General features: G+C 40.4%; 1 protein-coding gene across 6 annotated transcripts in view; it reads left to right on the forward strand.

The window, feature by feature from the left end:
* MAP3K20 (mitogen-activated protein kinase kinase kinase 20) overlaps window positions 1-18,579 on the forward strand; it is an 89,399-nt gene that overhangs the window by 1,588 nt on the left and 69,232 nt on the right. For 5 of the 6 annotated variants that reach the window (XM_059853123.1, XM_059853127.1, XM_059853122.1 and 2 more), the window contains one exon: window positions 5,158-5,347. In XM_059853123.1, the coding sequence (XP_059709106.1) occupies window positions 5,189-5,347 (159 nt within the window). In that variant the 5' untranslated portion in view covers window positions 5,158-5,188. Of the gene's footprint in view, window positions 1-4,912; window positions 4,936-5,157; window positions 5,348-18,579 lie in introns of those variants that run through there. The other variant, XM_059853126.1, reaches the window with a different exon arrangement.

Genomic DNA, 18,579 nt, shown 5'->3' on the forward strand with positions numbered 1-18,579 from the left:
AGTCTCACCATCTGCAGGACTGCTATTCAGTCTGATTAAGAAAGTTTAGGAGTTGTAGGGGTTGTTGACTTTATTTTAAGTCATTAGGAGATTAGAAGATTACGATATATTTAATTTGGATTTGTGCTTGGAGTTTGTTTGCGTCTTATCGATCAGCAGTTCGTTATATGATTAAGGGTTTTTTTTAATTTATAAAAACTTTCTTCTGCATCATCTTTTGTAGCTCAATGTCACTAACTCCTCTTTTCTGTTTGGACAAGACAATGGTTAACCATGTTTTGGTGTTTGAGGGTGGGTTTTTTTTTGTTGGACGTTTTTATTTGGTTTTTTTTTAATATATATATTTTTAAAACTCTGTATAAATATACTGCTGAAAAAATCCAGGTTGGTATGCTCAAGGACTGCAGGCCTTGTTGGATACAAAGGATGATTTGGGTCTAAAAATGGATGGTCAAAGATCCTGGAAGCAAATGGGCTGTTTTGCCAAATAAGGAAACTTGGCACATTCAGCTGTGTATTTTAAGATAGCACAAGTGTGGTGTGCTACTACTTTATTGGCAATATATTGGCAGTGTGCCTTCTTGCAAGAAGCACTGAATCCTACTTTGTGGAATCACCCAGTAAAGTGAGGGGCAGGGAGTTGCATGGTTGTTTCCCATAATAAATTACAAAGGCTGTTCCTGCAGTAATTGAATACTTGGGCAGAGTCAGGTGCACGTGCAAGATGAGAGATGCAATTTTCGGTTTCGCAGCCACGCACTAAACAAAGTATGAGTTGCAGTTACTGTGCAATTTGTAAATTATTTCCTCCCTCCTGTCTCCAAGTCCCTCAAGTGGAAGCTGTCTGTATTCTGGGAGCAGAAGTTGAATGACAAACAGAAGGTTCTTCTATTTTGTATGTGGAATAAAGCAGAGTGTTGGGCATAGCAGCCCTTCCCCTACATTGCAGTTTGTAGGGAGCTGGGAGGTAGAGGTGAATGTGTTGGGTTCTTCCAGTGTTGCTGTGCTAAGATGCAGGGCAGCCTGCAGCAGGGTCCTGCATGCCTGGGGGGGGTTCCCTCACCTTGGTGGTTGTCTAGAGGAAACAGCAAACGTGGGACCTCTGCAGGGCCAGGACCCTCACATGGGTTAATCCCCTTAAGTGCTGTAATCACAAGAAGCTGGTGATGGTGGATGGTTTCCTACACCTGCATCACTGGTGTACTGAACTGAGCTTGTGGTGACATAATGTGGTGACTTCGCTTGCTGCAAAGTGACTCTGTGTAATAGTCCTGACATGTTGCATGTTATTGTTAAATAATAATTTCAAATGTTAAGCACTGCCAAATGCAACTTAGGTCTCTTACTTTTTGGTATGAAATGAACAGCTTCCAATAGCATGCTCAAATATAAATTACTATGTGGAAAACAAAGAGCCAGGAGAAGATGCAGATGTTGCTGCAAGTTTACAAGCTCAAGCTAACTATTAGAAATAAAACGGGAAAAGGGGAAAATTCTTTTACCCCAGGAAGATCCCATGGGAATAATTGAAATAACCAGCAATTTTAATTATATCCTGAAATACCCGTCATTGTCATGTTTTCATTTAATTGAGAGCAAGCAACAAAGTCGTCAATGCAGTGTTTCCCTGCTACACAGTGATGGTACTTCAACACCCGAAACTGTGAGTGGGGAGGGAGGGTGTGGGTGCCAAACCCTCCTGAGCTGCGTGCAGGGAGTTGCTGTAAGGCCCCAGGCCTGGAGCTCGTGTTGCAGCGGGCTGCTCTCCTGTCTGCAGAAGTGTAAGATGCAAAAAAGTGCCAGGCATTGTTGGAATGCTGTGCTTATTTCAGATGCAAGTGGAAGACTATAGAGTTTAATGAAATACCTGATTTTTTTTTTCTCTTAACCAGTTTTATAAACTCAGATTGTTAAATATCTTTAAAACAAGATGACAAGTTAATCACCGTGTGTGGATTTGTCGCATGCAATTTTTAATCTAAACAGTTGTTTTCTCAAAGAACGCAGAGATTGATCTTTCTAATTGAGGATTACCTACCTTGAGTCCAAAAACATGGAGAAATGTTTAAACAGGCCTGTTGTGTCATCTAGAAAAAGAAAACTATTGCAGCCTGGTTTTAATTACAGATCTCTAAATAAAGAGTGTCTCTTGTAAATCTCCTCTACTTTCTCTGGAAAAAAAAAAGTATCTGGAACAACCTGATGCCAACCAATGAATCATTCTTTAAATAACATTAACTTCTTGTATGCTGGTGCCCTATAGTGTCTCTACAACTACCTTAAAAGAGGTTGTGGTCAGGCAGGGGTGAGCCCCTTCTCCCTGACAACCAGTGACAGGACAAGGGGACAGTGTCTTAAGATGTATCAGGGGAGGTTTAGGCTGGACATGAGGAGAAATTTCTTCACAGAAAGGCTGATTAAACATTGGAATGGACTGCTTAGGGAGGTGTTGGAGTCTCTGTCCTTGGAGGTGTTTAATGAAAGACTGGATGTGGCACTCAGTGCCATGGTCTAGTTGACAAGGTAGTATTCGGTCATAGATTGGACTCAGTATCTCAAAGGTCTTGCCGCCTGATTCATTGTGTGATCCTGTGATCTGCAGCTGGTCGACTGCTGTAGGTAAATTTGAAACTGAGAAGGTGTTTAAAGAATGAATGGTAGCTTCTGCAAGTGCTTGTGTGCCAGGCACTGCATTGTGAGTGCACAAAAATTGAGATAAAGTTTGAAGCAGTAAGGAGGACCCATCAGAAAAGTACTCATTTGTATTTGTCAGGTGTCTGGTGTACATGTTATTCTCTGCTAGTGTAATTTTCAGAACTCAAATTATTTACTAGTTTCTATGGTTGATTTGGTGGTTCTGGGTGAACAATAACGCTAAATAATTTGACAGCTCTTCAAAGCTATTAAATTCAGATAGTGAAGCCCAGAAATTTCCTTCCTGAGATGTGTTTTTCTTTTCATTTGGTTTCCTTTTCCTTTTGCCATCCCAAATGTAACAACCTGTTTTCAGCTTCCTGTTAAATTTATGGTCTAGCATATGGTGCATATGCTTTTGCCTGTGAGTAACATCACTCTTCTAGCTAATTCTGTTGTCAGTAAGGAAATTGTTCACTCGAGTGTGATTACCTGTGTGCATAAATATGTGCAGGGCTGTGGCCTTAAATTGTGAGGTTTTTGAGTTGGGAGGTCAATCTGTTTTATTTGTCTGTAAAGTGTCCCATGTGCTTGAGACACCAGGTACAGAGCATGAACTTGGAGTAACTGCTGGAGTAGACTATGCAAATGAACTTTTGTTTCTGAAGATCTGCTAATTAAGCCACAATAGCAAGGAGCAAAACATTAAAACATCTCTTGGTTTGTAGGATTGACCAATTTCCTTTGAGCTTTCTCTAAAGAAAACGTGTGCAGGCTGTGCAGAAGATTACTATGGGATGACAGGAAATTACAACAGCAACAAGGTTAAAACAAGAACAGAAGGTCAGCAGGACAGTTCAGGCACTTGTATTAGGGAAGAGGCTGCAGAGGATTGGAAGAAGGGACTTTATTTCATATCCTGCTGGTGACCCCTGCTCTGACTTGCAGCTCTGAGGAGAGAGCATTCATGTTCCCTCTTCGGGAGCTCTGCAGGCTGGCTGTCAGTGAAAGGCTTGAAGTCAGCTCCTTGCTAAAAAGCCTTCAGTACACATAGTAAAGTTTTCATGGTCTGGTCAGCATTTATCTTTATGGGTGGTCAAGGGATATAAAATAAAGCAGACAGTTTCAGAGAAGGCTCTGATATGTTGTGTGTGGAAAAGTGTTGATATCAGCATCTCTCATTTGGAGAATAGCTGCAATCAAATAGTGCCAGAAATTCCTGATCAAATGATATCTCAAAATTTTAATCAGAGTAGCTACACAATCAGGAGAGATGGGGCAAATAATGCCTTTGTGTTAATTACAGAAGGGACTGGCATAAAGAGATTCTGGCAGTCAGCAGTACGAGGAGTTAACACAAGTGTGTTTCCCAGCTCTGGACAACACATAATGTTTTATCTCAAAAAGCCCTATGGAATGGAAGTTCCCAGAAGACATAGTATATTTTGCTACTGTAATTTACCAGTGAAATTGGATGTGTAGTTTTCACCATCAACCCAAAATCTCTGGTTCTTTTTTTGCTTGCTTTATTAAAACTAATCTCTCATTTTATGCTGATAAATTTACTGTCATTAATTGTAAGTATAGTAACTTTTGCTGGTAATTAAAACTACTTTGTCTAGGCTGGTGCATCTGAACTGAACCCACAGCAGACTTGCCAATGGTTCTGGAGTATGCCGTGTCCTGCAGTCCCTCTAAAGACCTGAGCTTATATCATTAAAAAAAGAAACCTTAAATTAGTCATTGTTCATGCATTTAGGTGATAATGTTTCTTGAAATTCGCTACAGCCCTAAGCTTTATCACCATGAAATCTCCGAGGAGGACATTCTGTTCCCCGGTCAGCAGATTTGGAATCATCTCTTGAAACTGCCGACGCCAGTCTTGGCACAGGCTGCAGAATTTCACATATTGTAACCCAGATGAGTTACCCTGTACTTGCGCTTTGTTACAACGTGCAAACAGATCTGAGTCACTCGTGAAGGGAGGTTTACCATGGCCAGGTTTTTCCACATCCTTGCACGAAGCGCTCCGACCTGGCCCGGAGCGCGGCTGGGGCGCGCGGTGCGTGCCGAGGTGCCGCTGCTCGCCGGCCGCCGCCGCTGTGCCCGGCCGGGCTGCGCTGTGCCTCTGCGTGGCCATCGCGGCCGGAGCACGGCGTGCCTGGCGTGCCTGAGCGGGCAGGCGAGCCCGAGCCGAGAGCAGCTTCCTGTCTGTCCACGGACAAGGCAGCCACGTGCCTGCCTTTTGCAGAGCTGCTTCCAAGGTGTTCGCGAAACGTCAGGATTGCTCTGAGGAGTGCTGTTAGTTGTTTCTGTCCCCCAGCTCTTTCTAATAGATTGTGCAAATCACGCAAACTTTAGCACTCCCTGTTGGAATGCGCGTTCTCAGTCTCTTTTCCTCCTGTGGCCTGTGGATTTTACTTTAGTGTGCTTATGATTCTGATTTTGGGGTGACTGAGCATGGGTAAGAAAGTACACAAATCCTTGGAGCATGTGCATTAATAAAAACTTTTCTCTTCACAGGTTTTGCTGTGGTATATTTTGTCATTATGAGATGTCGTCTACCAGTGCTTCATTTGTGCAAATTAAATTTGATGACTTGCAGTTTTTTGAGAACTGCGGTGGAGGGAGTTTTGGGAGTGTCTACCGAGCCCGATGGATTTCTCAGGACAAGGAGGTGGCAGTAAAGAAGCTGCTCAAAATAGAAAAAGAGGTAAAAGTTTACTTTTCATTCACTTTGTCTGCTGTGGTAACAACAGAAATTCTTTTCTCGTGTTTTCTATCCTCTAGGTAATGCAGGCAAACTACCTTGGGATTTTTGTTTGTTTAATTACAAAACTCTGCAGGCGAAGATGTTACAGGAAGGACCTAATGAGCAGTCCAAGCCGAGGGGGCTGATTCAAAGCACTGTTGTTTAACCCTTCACTGTTGTTGCCCACTTTTTTTGTTTTGCAATTCTCCTCTACCTGGCCCTAAGGAGAGCTTGTTGCACCTCTGGAGCTACTAATTTCCTGTTGATACCACTAGCATGTTGCTAGATAGGAAGAGGTCATGTCCCTGTCATTACCTGATTCCATTTTGTCCTCTTGACGTGTGCTCTGTGGTTCACATCTCTATGTTTACTACAGGCTTAGAGTTGTCTCTTCCCTGCCTGATGAAGATTTTGATCTAGGGCTCCACTAGTTCCTAGTTAGTCATAGCCACATAGTCATAGCTTGGTTTTGCAATGAGGTAGTTTTAACCCTCACTGTTCTGCCAGTCTCCTTCCCTTGGGTCATCTTGTGACCTGGAAAGGCGGATGAGTCCTTGACAATCCTGGGGGAAAAGGCAGAATTAGCTAAGTGCACCTTTACTAGATAAGGTTGGTTTGTTGTTTGTGGTTTTTTTTCCAAAGCTTTTAGAATTTGCCTAAAAGTCCTTTTGACCCCTCACCGTTGTACAGTTTCAGCAGAGATGTGGTGTATGCGGTCCTCACAGTTGCTCCGGTCTGCCTGCTGGTCAGCACCACCAATGGAGCAGTGAGAACAGCCCAGAGTAGCGATGGACAGCAGAGTTACTGGACTGTTGTTCCGTCATGACTATATGTAACTTGTATACAATCTCCTCAGACTGTTGTAGGAAGACAGTTACAAGCTGGAGGACAGCAGAGCAGTGCTAGGCATAGTAGGCTTAGTAAATAATCAGACACCAAAGTTCATCTACTGCAGCAGCAGCTGAGCTGGCATGATTTTTGAAAGTAAATTTAAAAACAATATGTCTTGTGATGCCATAAAGCTTAATGGAATGGGAAAGGATGGAGGTGTTACTTGACACAGTTGGACCATTCAACAAAAATACATTTTTTTTTAAGACAGTGCAACACAAAGTTCAGCTTGGAGTAGCAAGGAACACAGGTTGTATAGTAGGGGGGAAAAAAACCCATATGCCAGAAGAAGCTTATTATAATGTGAGGATTTTTTTAGGGATTAATGAAGACTTGCAGCTCATTAAGAGCTCATATCATGGTGTGGTTAGGCAAATTTGGTTAATTGTTTAGCATATGTAAATCAGGATAAAGTAATTTTTAACAACCAGGTGTGCTTTATCTTGGTATGCAGCACTGGGAGGATTGATTTTAGGCATATGTGGTTCTGTTCTGTTTAAGAGAGTGTCAGTGAACTGTAAGAGCAGCCCAAGGGAATCTGCAAAAAAATTGAGTGGAAAGTTAGTGAGAGTGGGGGTGTCAAGAGGGGGTGATGAATGTCATCCATCAGGATGAGTTGACAGAAGGGGAGCAAGTGCCTTCCATCACAAATTTGTTTTTCTTTGGACTGGTTATAATAACTTAAACTAAACCAGACGGGTTATGGGAACAGCTTGGTATGGGCACTTTCTCTTGAATGTTTTCTGGAAAGGCATTGGAGAGGCAAGTGGTGATGCCTTAAATAAGTCTGACAAGCTTTGGCAGAACTTTTCTGTCAACAACCTTAGAGAATTATAAAGTGAGAGCTTATATACAAAAATTGCATTTCATATGGAGAAGATGAAGGGATAGTTTAATCTAGTGCATAAAGTTATTGCAAGAACTAGTGCTTGGAATCTGTAGCCAGAAAAATTAGAATGGAAAGAAAAGCACAAATTATCAGGAGTGAGGATGAGTAACACTTGGCACAGACTACAAATGAAAGGGGTGAAGATGGAGGATCCTTTTCATGTGTCTTCTCATTGAGACATCTTTTTAGACAATTGTTTTTGTCAAGTTGTTGAGCTCAACACAGGAGCATTTTGCTGAAGTATAGTGGCCTATGCTGTACCAGAGGCCAGCTTGGTGGCCAAAAGGTCTTCTGACCCTAATGGCCCTCACATGTTTACATATGTAGCATCTTCATCTGCAGTGATGACAATAATGAATGTCTGTGACTGAACCGCACTGAAGTCATGGTGAATTAATGACTCTTTCGATATCAATACAAATATAACTTGCTGTAACCCTTGTGAATCTGTGTTTAGTAGGTACTTGGATGCGTTCAGTCCAGAAAATTAATTATTCTGGCATTTGGACAGTGCTCTCAGGCACTCTTGGGGATGGTCCTGTGTGGGGCTGAGAGTTGGATTTGATGATCTTTGTGGGTCCCTTCCAGCTTGGCATAATCTGAGATTCTACACTTTCTAGTTTATTTGGAAGGAAGTGTCCTTTTATCTCCATGACTGCATGTCTTGTATTTCTGTTAACTGCTGCCAATAATCCATAACAACTGATTAGAGGGAAAACATAGGAGAGTTGTGAAACACTTGCTCAGAGGCATTTCATGCTAGCCAAGTCCAAGGGAGCAAGCCAAGTCAACAGAGCTATGGTATCATTCTGCAAATATGTTGTATCTATGTGTCATTTTATTAAACAAGCCAATCACAACCAGTAAAGATCGTGAAGGTTTTATATTAGCCAAGGGGCTAACAAGTTCTAACATGTGAAACAAAGCAATTTTTCTTCCAGTATAGCAGACTAGAATATGTGCTTAGAAAAACTTACAAATACTTGGAAGAGTGTTGCTTAGACAGATTGCTTTGAAACTCTTTGAAATCTGAGAAATACCTCTTCAAGGCATTAAATTTTTTTAGATAGGCAGTAAAACACAACTTTATGGGAAGAGGTGTGTGTGTATGTGAAAAAATACACCTGAACAGGTCTGCCAGGAAAAATATATATATGCTACAAGGTCTTGGTTAGAATATCAGATGTGATACTGGACAAGAATTGTGCTGATTAAGTAAAACATAGGAATGTAGCCTGAGTGATTAAATAGCAGCGAAACAAAAATTAAGTTGCCATTTTACTATCTAGTACAACCACTACAGTGGTCATAGGTTTAAAGTAGGAAACAGGAATTCCTAGTGAATTACTTAATTGTTTTATAGAAAATTAAGCTGTCAGCATGATGTTTATGATGCATGTTGCAAAGTAGAAATGTCTCCTGTAGCAGGATCATTCCTTCTGCCCTGAGTGATGATTGTGTCCACTCATTGAAGAAAATTGCACATGTACTACTCCAGAAGTTATTTTGGTATTTTTGTGAGGGATTTATATGAATTATTAGATAAACCCATAATTTGGCTCCCACTGAAATGAATGGGAGAGACTGGGGCCAGGGGCCTTATTCTGCAAATTACTAGCAGTTCTTTTGACTCCATTATCTCGAGCAGATAACTGCTGGAGTGAAGTGTTACAAATGTTGTTTTATGCCTTGCCACGATTGCTTTTCACTGAAGAGCACTCACCTCCTTTGATTGCCCATCTCTGAAGTTTACCTGTTATTTGGCATTGCTTTTGAGGGCTGTGCTTTGGGTGGCAGTTTGTTGGCAGCTGGTGAGTGGAGTGTGGTTCTTCACCAGGGGATTTATTACTGCTGGAGTTTCACCTGAAATTGGAAATTAATTTTAATACCACAGCTCTTTGAAGTACTCCATGGTCCATAAGATGTCTCCGTACTATTGATGGGCAGCAGTATTGCCTCAGCCATTACAGCCAGGGTAGTTGGGTACAAGATTACTTGATTTCATGCAGTACATATGTTCCAGGACTTCTTCAAAATGCTGGTCTGTGCAAGCTGCAGGAGAGTGGTGGGAAAAAATACAGTAAAATGTAATTGTAATGTTACTGGGAAATACTTAAATATTTCTGGTGAACTAACAGAACTAACTTGTGGATAGAAGAAGTTCAGTCGAGCAGCATTATCTATGCATGCTTTGTTCAGTCGTGCATTTGAGTTTTATGAGACTCAGAAATGAAGACATGCTTTCTCTGTGTTTGATGCTGTATTGCCTGGAGTCTGACTACCATGGAAGTTAATTTTATGTTGTTAGGGGTTTTTGTGTGTAATATGTGTGTTGTAAGCTTTAGGGGATATTTTAATGCTTCATAAAAATTTTCATATGGCGTATAATGCAGCTTGTTCACTTTTTTGATTTTTATGATCCACTTCTGGAAAGGACTGTCCAGAAGGCATAGATCAGGCTTGTACCTTCTGCAGGGGATGAGTTAAGTATAATCACATGCATGTCACTGGACTTACCTCATTCATGTTTGTAGTGCTAAAAGAGAGCATGTGATAATTTTTATGTGGGTCATGAGAGTAAGGACTGGCAATGATTTGCAACAGTAACAAGAGGAAAACAACAGAGTAAAAGCAAAACAAAACAAACTGAAATTGATACTTAAGCCCTGACAGGACTAAAAATAGTGGATGTTCTTTTTCTTTGTAGTTTGTAACTGGTATGGGTGCTCTGGTGCCAGCCTAGAATGGCTCTCCACACTGGCTCCTGGCTGTATTGAAGGGCAATTTCAATGCTCTATTAATATTTTATTAGCTCTTTCTAGGAGCTTCTACTCCCTAACTGTTCTCAGGTCTGAGTCAGCAAGTATTGAGAGTGATGAACACTGAGAGAGGACTTAGAGTGTGCTGTATGAAGTTATGCAGGGTGTAGGAATGTAATATATGAACTTTCCAGGGATATCTGCACCTATAGTGAAAAATTACAAAGTTCACAGTAAGTGATCTCATAGGAACCCATCCAGCCCCATATTCACTGAAACAAAAACAGAATCACAGAATCAACTAGATTGGGTGAGACCTTTTAAATCATCAAATCCAATCTATGACCTAACACCACCTTGTCAACTACACCGTGGCATTGACTGCCACATCTGGTCTTTCCTGAAATAACTCCAAGGGTGGTGACTTCACCACCTCCATGGCAGCCCATTACAATGCTCAGTCACCCCTTCTGTGAAAAACTTCTTCCTGATGTCCAGCTTAAACCTTCCCTGGTGCAGTTTAAGTCTCTGTCCTCTTGTCCTATTGCTAATTGCTGGGAGAAGAGACTGACCATCACCTGGCTACAACCTCTTTTCAGGTTTACTGCTATGTGGTGTTAGCTGCTAAAAGGAGATAAAACTGTATTTATTGTACCAGAGGAATGTCTTAGTTTCTGTTTTACAGAGTGGGTTTTTTTGCTAGGTTTTCTGTTTGGGTTTTTTTAATATATTTTGGTAAAGGAATTGGCTTAGAGCACTCCTCTTGGTGCTGACTAGGGTATTCTCAAAAGGTATCAAGAGGATACTTAGAGCCCTTTATAGACTGGAAGTTGTCAAAATTGCCTCAGATACTCCAGCTGTTGTGTATTCTGTATCTTGCAGAATAAACCATTTTGGATAGGACAGACTTCTGCAATAAATCTGACTGATTCTTTATTTGCCCTATTCTTGGCTTTCATTCAAGGGGTAATTTTCTGGAGGACTTTATTTTCTAAATGAATGTTATATTTCCAGGAATCAAGAAAGTCACTGCATGAGATTTTGTTAGTGGATGCTTTGGATAAGACTGTGTTGTGTCATGGCATATGTGTTGCAACCACAATATTGTCCAAACCCCATATTTGGGAGACACCAGTATAATGAAAGATGCCAGAATACAATTATTCTTGCCTAGAGCAGGCTTTAGTTTCATTTTGTCTGTTTTAAGAAACTTCATTCCTATTTCTCCCTCCTAAAACAATCTTGGAAACACAGGAATCAGAAATAGAAAAGAATTTGTCTGTATTTCGCTACATTTTATTGTAGTGGACTTTTTTACTCATGTATTTAAACATTTTTATACCAGGTTTTTTATTAAATAAGTAACAATTTGAGAGTTGCCTCATATAAATAGTGAGTATTTGTAGTACAAGTTGTGTGGTTTACTGTTTTTTTTGACCAGCTTAACTTGAGATTCTTACACTGGCTTGTATATACACGTTTTTTAAATCAAGCCAACTTTGGGGTTAATTTGATATGGACATCAGCTTCAGTGAAACTGGTATGTCAGGGCCCACACTGGCAGCATATGGTTTTAAAAGTTATTTTGAATCAGTTGAGACATAGTAACTGTCAGTGGTGCAGACCACTAGATTTTGTACTAAAATTGTAAAGGGACAAGTGTGCATGTCCCCTTGACAGTGGCCAGTGTTGAACAGTTGCTACATAAAAAAATTTGATTAACAGATAAATTGTTAAACTAAGATGCACCAGATATGTCTGTTGCTTCCTTTTGCTTGTCTTTTGAATTGCCTTAAATTTTGTAAGTAGAAGTGAAATCACCTTGTATGTGCTGCTCATTAGGAATATAGGTACAGCTTCCTTCGCTTGGTTAAATCACAGGAAATTACTGTGTGCCTGATCCCTGGGTTAGAAATATCTCTAGGATATCTCTTGGACCCTTTTATCTCAGTTATCTCCAGTTACTCTTCAATTTCAGTGTTTTGTTTGTTGTTTTTTTTTTTTTTTTTTTGCAGAAGGTGAAACAACTGCAAGTGAACAAGTTTTTGTGCTGGTTTCCTATAAATTATGAATAAATGTTGTTTAGAGTAGGGAGAAAATGTCTGATTGTTTAGAAAACATTCTTTCTTATCCTCTTTGCTGTTCACAACATGCAGCCTGTTAGGATATTATTAAATATTCTTTACTTTTGTAATTAGTTTTATTCCATGGCATATCGTCTTAAAAATTATTCTGTCAATTACAAGTTTTTGTTTGACAGTAGGCTGTTCACATTTCCAGTAGATATTTAGTTGCAATTAAGGGCATTTTTCCCAGGGTGATTTATTTTGTTTGTTTGTTTCTTTATTTTGGGCTTTTTCTATGTGAGTTTTTTGCCTGTTTTTTTTTTAATTTTAATTTTTCTTTAGATATGTTTCTTCTGTGTCAGTCTTCTTTTTGCATGCACTCAGTTGTTACTTATAATTTGGAAGAGAGGTTATGTTGCTTATTTTTTTATGCCAGCAACCCTTAACATCAAATGGCAGCTCTTTTGTTTCCCCTCCCACGACATTTTCTGACCCTGAGCTTCTGTTGAAGTGATTAACTGCAAAATGGCATTTTTGGATATTTAAGCTGTCCTGAAGCTTTGTTGTGGAAATCTCATGGATACAGAAGAAATCCTTTTTTCTCAAAGTGCTTTTTTAGGCTGTTGCAGGCTCAAGCAATTGAGGATTGGTTCAAGTTAGACTTATGTAGACATTTATTTAACTCTGTGGTTTTCTTAAAACAGTGTTACAAGTAGAAAATCACAATGACAGGTGAGTGGTAACTTGAGAGATGATAAGCGACTGCATATTTGAGTCTTACGTGCTGTGAGGGACAGCTGACAATTTAAATGTCTGTGACCCACATGGAAATTTGTTGGTGTTGCAATTCCTGGGGATGCTGATTAAATAACTTGCACTGACTGCAGCATGCAGAGTGACAAATTGTTTCTGATGATCCCAGAGTAGCTCTTGAGGTGAGTGGAAGTATTGTTGGAATCTGACACCGTTTCTAGGTTGTTGCACGCCTGTGATGGTTCAGATGAAGTCAGAGACCTGTGCTGGAGTTGATGTGATCTGAGTCTGGGACCATTCATCTCCTGGAGGCTGTTTTCCACAGGAGTATTCAAAGCTGAGCATGGGGGCTGCAGTCTCTGACTGGGTCCCCAAACTACCCGCCACAGACATGGTGGCTGTGGAATTTTGAACAATGTGTTTTGTGCTTTTAAGAGGGCAATAAAATGTTTTATAGAACTAGATAGGCCCAACTTTACTTCGTTTTTTTAAATTTGTTTTTTAGTCCTTAATTTTAAACTGGTTGCATGTGAGTTGTGTAAGGGTCTGGAGAAAAAGATTTCACTGAAAACAGAGTTGAAGAAAAGAGAAAATATATCTTAACTTGGATGCACGCATCAAAATCAGTCTTTTTAATTGTAATTAAGCAACTAAAACTGTAAAAGTTATTTCATATTTACCTATTTCCACTTACTAAGGTGCTGATAGAGAAAGTTTCCTTTTTAAGAGGACAGTATAAACAGTCCCAGGGAAACATTCAGATGTGTTTATGTTAGCTGGAGGCTGCAGAGGAGCCCAGAGAACAGCTTCAACATTAACTCTTTCTCTTATTCTCAGTTAATTGCACTCACACACCAAGGAGATGAGGCCAGCAAGGGCAAACACAGAGCTGTGCTTCTGATCCAGCTGCCTCCAGACTGCCCTGTTTCTCTTTTTAAATGTTTCATCTGTTGCAATTCAACGACTGGAGAAGAATCCTAGTTGCAAATACATGTTTGTTTATTAGACTAATGTTTAGAGAATCTGCATTCTGTATAATTTCTGTTTAAGAAGGTCAGCTCCACAGGGAAACTGAGTGTCTTGCACACAGGAGGGGCCCCCTATGGGTGTACCTCCTTGGCAAAATAGGGTCTGGCCCTTGGATGTCATTGAAGGGGAACAGTGCCACACACCTATCCACTTATCTTCTGCCTCTGGTTGCTTTTTTTTTTTACTCCAAAACTCCTGAAAATTGAGGTTCCTAGTGGCTAAATGGTGGAGGCGAGGGAGAAAAAATTGGGTTATGATATACATGACTGATCAAATAGCTGTGGGTTTTGTGTATTGGACACCTGATTTGCCAGTAGCCACATCAAAAATAAGCAGGGGTGGTAAAATCCCTTGAGCTGTTGTAGGAGCCGTGAGGAAGCTCTTGGTAGACACCAGAAGATGAGATGCAGTTGCTTGTACCAAGTTGCTCTTGGAAGGTGGGATAACCAAAAGACAGGCATGCAGGCTGGGCGGGTGGCAGCCTTTTAGTGAAAGCTGAGGCACTCTGCAAATTATTATCTGGCAGAGGTAGCACAGGAAAGATGAGTAGATTATTCTGGAAACTTGCTAAAATCAGCTAGCTGTTGCACCCTCGAGCAAATGAGTGACATTTACTGAGAGGTTATCTTTTCCTCTTGGAAGAATCATACAGCTGAGAAAATGTCATGCATACCTATGTGAAATTAGAGGGGGGGAAAAGGTGCAGAAATCACTTTAATTTTAGTAATGTTAGATGCATTTGAGGCAAACCTTTGAAACGTGAAGGCTTATAAGTACTGCTTGGTGGGTCTCCATCTTTGTGAACTGTGTACTTTTAATCTCCTAAACCAAGGAAAAGGCTTTTTGACTTATCTGTGATATGTCTCTGTATGCTGAGGGTGCTGTGTGTGATATAAATGTGGGGCAACAGACGGCTACAATTTGAAGATGCTGAATTCCTCTTTCTTTTGGCTGTTGCCTTGCTATTACCCCTGTAAGAGTTTGTGAGAGCCCTAAAGGCAAATGCAAGATCCAGACCCCACTCAAAAGGACCACACATTTTGGAGTCCTGCTTTTAACTTTTGGGTTCTCGGTTGGTTTTGTATTTGTACCAAAGTCTTTATTGTAAAGTCATCTCTCCAAGCCAGTGTCTCATCTGTCCTGTGCAGAAGTGCAGAAGTTGGCAGTAATGTGGTTTCTGGCACTGTGTTCTGAGTGGTTTACTCTGTTCCCACTGCAGACTGATTCCCTGTAAGTGCTATAATTCTGGAAGGAGTCCTGCAATTTTTCACTGGCTGGGAATAAAGTTCAGTCCTCCTAGGATCAACAAGCATTCTATTTTTACTTAATAAATTTGAAACCTGCAGTAAGAAATCTCCTGCCTTCTCACTCGTATGATTCTCCACTATACTGTGAGAAGCAAGATATTCACTGCCTGTTTCAGCTGTTAGTGAGATGAATGTGAAGTAACAGCACTAACAGGGTGCCTGACTCAAGAAATTCAGGGCGAGTGACACTTGATTCTGTGGCATCAGCTGTTAGCTCTGGTGACATGGTCATTGCCTTGAAACTGTGACCTGAGCTCCCTTTTTGAGAAACGAAGAACCTGCAAGCCCACTTCAAAGGGCAGGGCAGCTGCTTTGTTTGTCTTTTAAAAATCTGTATTTCTGCCTTTTTGCTTGGTCAATGTTTAGAACCATTTAAAAGGTAAATGTGACATGGGGACTGAGATCCTGCAGCTACAGCTCCTCTATAATTACATATTCAACCACAGCCACACAAAGGAAAATGAGAGTCCCTTTTCCTTTATGTACCCTATTTCAGCTTTCCCTTAGGTTTAAATTGGCATTTTGGGCTATACTCGCTTGAGCCACTGAAGAGCTTATCAGAAAAGGAAGGAAACAGGGGGAGGGAAAGAAAGATAGATTTCCAAATGACAAGCGTTTGAATAGTCAGAGTTCAATCCCTAAAACAAAAAGTGGAATCTTTTTTTTTTCTAAATAATGTGCTTTACAGTCTCACCTCTCATCTTGAGAAACATAAAAGAGCAAGTAAAAGAGATGACCCAAATCACAGAGTCCTTTGAAAGGAGAAATTCAGCTGTTTTGAACACTTACAATCAAAGGAAGTGGTTTCCCTAATTACATGAACTATGTGAAAGCTCTCAGAATAGCTCTTCCACCCCAGGATTCCTTGCACTTTAGAAGTTTGCATAAAAGCTCACATGGAGAATCAGATGCAAAGTGTTTGATTCAAATTTTATTAGGCAGAAGTGAGCATACATTCCTGTCTCTGGGTTTGACAGCTGCTTGGGTTTGGACCACAAGCCTGGGTTTGATGGATTTCAGTCCTATACTTAAATCTTTCACTCTTCAGGTTCTCTGGTGAGACACCCCTATCGAGAAAAGTAGAATTGAAAAAATGGAGAAAGGATAGAGGGATTTCTTTGTGAGCTTTCAGTTGAGGATTCTTCACCCTGATTAGGCTGTTCATTGTTGTGAAAACCCCTCCGTGTACACAGCTTTTATGAGGAATTTCGCTTTTTCACATTTTAAAGAAACTGCGTGTCTTAAAACATACATTTGGAAGAATTACAATCTGAATTCTAAAACTTTTGTATCTTTCTAGCACCACCATTTACTTCAATCCATCAAAATTCTGAATTCAGTTGAGACTTTGAACAAAAAAGCAATATTTTCAAAAGACTATTACACCTTGTGGTTTCTTTTTGTACATACACAATAATAAAGGTATGTTAGTCTAAACTAAACAGGGAGGACACATGAAAAGATGCAGGACACTTCTGAAGGCTTAAGATCTCTTGTGCTGTCCCTGAGGATACAATATGGACTAACTAATGGTTTAAATATTTAAAAATAATATTTGCAAGGTTTGCAGTAATATGCAAGACCATCACACTTGCCCTGCACAATAATGACCTCAAAATGGTCTCATTCTCCCCTCAGAGCTAACTACAGTAATTATATCCAGATTTGGATAGACAGAGATAATTGAGAAAATTGACCTTGAGGAGAGATCTTAAAACTCTTCAAAGTGGAACAATTCAAACTCAAGAAGGAAAAAAGGCAGGAGGATTATGGCAGCCTTTTGCATACATGGAATCAGCCAAACCCTCTTTATAGTAACACTGTATGTCAATCGTGAGATACCGCTAACTCTTCTTGAAAAGAAGAGGAATGTTTCTCTAGGTCCTTTTTCTCCTGCCAATACTGTTTTGTTTTTCTCCCTCTCTTCCCAGGCAGAAGGAAGGACTTTACCTGGAATAAGGGAATTGTCTCCTAGAAGTAAATACCCTTAAGAGGCCAGTGGAGTTGCAAGTAAAGTGCACAGCACAGTAGCAGCACATGGAGAAAGGGAAGGGAAGTGTCGCATAGCCAAATAGCTATGACAGGGTGGGAAAGAGTTCTTGCTGTGTCTTCTAGAGACTTGTGTCTCAGGCAGCAAAACTTTACTAGAGGATGGTTTTCTTGGTTGAAGGAGAATGCTTGAAGTCATTCCAGCCTTGCTTGATCTGAAAGTGGCATGGAAAATTATATCTGCTTGTGTCTGATTCTTGGTAAGAGTCAGTTTCTTAGGCAAGGGTTTGTGTGTGTCTGGCACTGGAAAATGGGAAGCTGTGGTATATGTGATGCAGTTATTCTTCCACACCAAAGGACCTGCTGCAGATTTGAATGTACTTTGTGCCACCAAAACATCACCAGAGTTCCTGGGCCCTGGATCCAGCTTGTGAGCTCAGTTCATTGTACTGAACTTTGCTAATCTAACCCTTGTCATGCTTGGAGCATAAATCAGCAGTTATGCAAAGACTACAGGCATTGCTGGAATAGGAACAGATGCGAATTCTCTCTGCTGCACTCAGGTTCAGATTGGAATTGTCATTAGCTGCAGCATAATGCCTTCTTTTCAGCTCTTTAGGTACAGCCCAGGAGAGAGGTTTTGTTGGACTCTGCATGTGACCGTGGTCCTGGAAGTTCCTGTGGTACCATATAAATATATACAGTTCCTACTTCCTCTTTGCTTCATTTATTGCAGGTCCTCAGCAAGCACAGTGCAAGATGATGGAGGAATTAGTGCATGTCAGTGGTTTTGTAACCACAGAATAGATGATCTTCATTTTGTAACTGACCTTTTAAATGTTATTCATTCCCCATTAAGTATGTGCGATGTTCCTCTCGTATTAGTAAGTACAAACATGGGTGGTGCTTACAGTACCTCTGGATGTTCTTCCATAATTTGGGGAAGGAACTGACTAGAGATGATGTTGTTTCAATGGAGAAGAGCAATGAGAAAAGAGACTTTTGACTTAATTTGATGTCCTGTGGTGGTACAAGACCCCTTGTTCTCTGGTCCTTGTAGGTCTGCAGGACACAAAGCAACTGCCCTTGTAGGTTAGTCTGTAGTCTCACTCTTCTAGATAGGTTCTTCTGGATTTCCACTTTCTGCAGAGTTCAGAGATACTGGTATTCAAGTTATTAACTTTCTAAAAATGTATTTCGAGGCTGTCCATTTGTATTCCTATATAACAAAAATTAGAAGTGAAATAGTTGTTTCTGCCATATCTGTGTAAGACAGGAGCTATAAAGACAGATAAGATAGGGAGTTCTGTTTACAAGAAATTCATCACAGAAAAGTAAGGGGAAAGCTGAAGTTTCATGTCAGAAATATGCAAAAGAGTAATACTAATAAATGTTGATGTATGACACTAAAAGCATTTTTAAAATATTGCTGGGTTTTCTCCAAGGTTTTTATCTTAGCCATTGTTTTAGTCAAAAATTTTTAGTTCTAATGGAAAAAAGATTGAGCTAC

Source organism: Haemorhous mexicanus, chromosome 8 (genome assembly GCF_027477595.1).
Source record: "Haemorhous mexicanus isolate bHaeMex1 chromosome 8, bHaeMex1.pri, whole genome shotgun sequence".
Lineage (NCBI taxonomy): Eukaryota > Metazoa > Chordata > Aves > Passeriformes > Fringillidae > Haemorhous > Haemorhous mexicanus.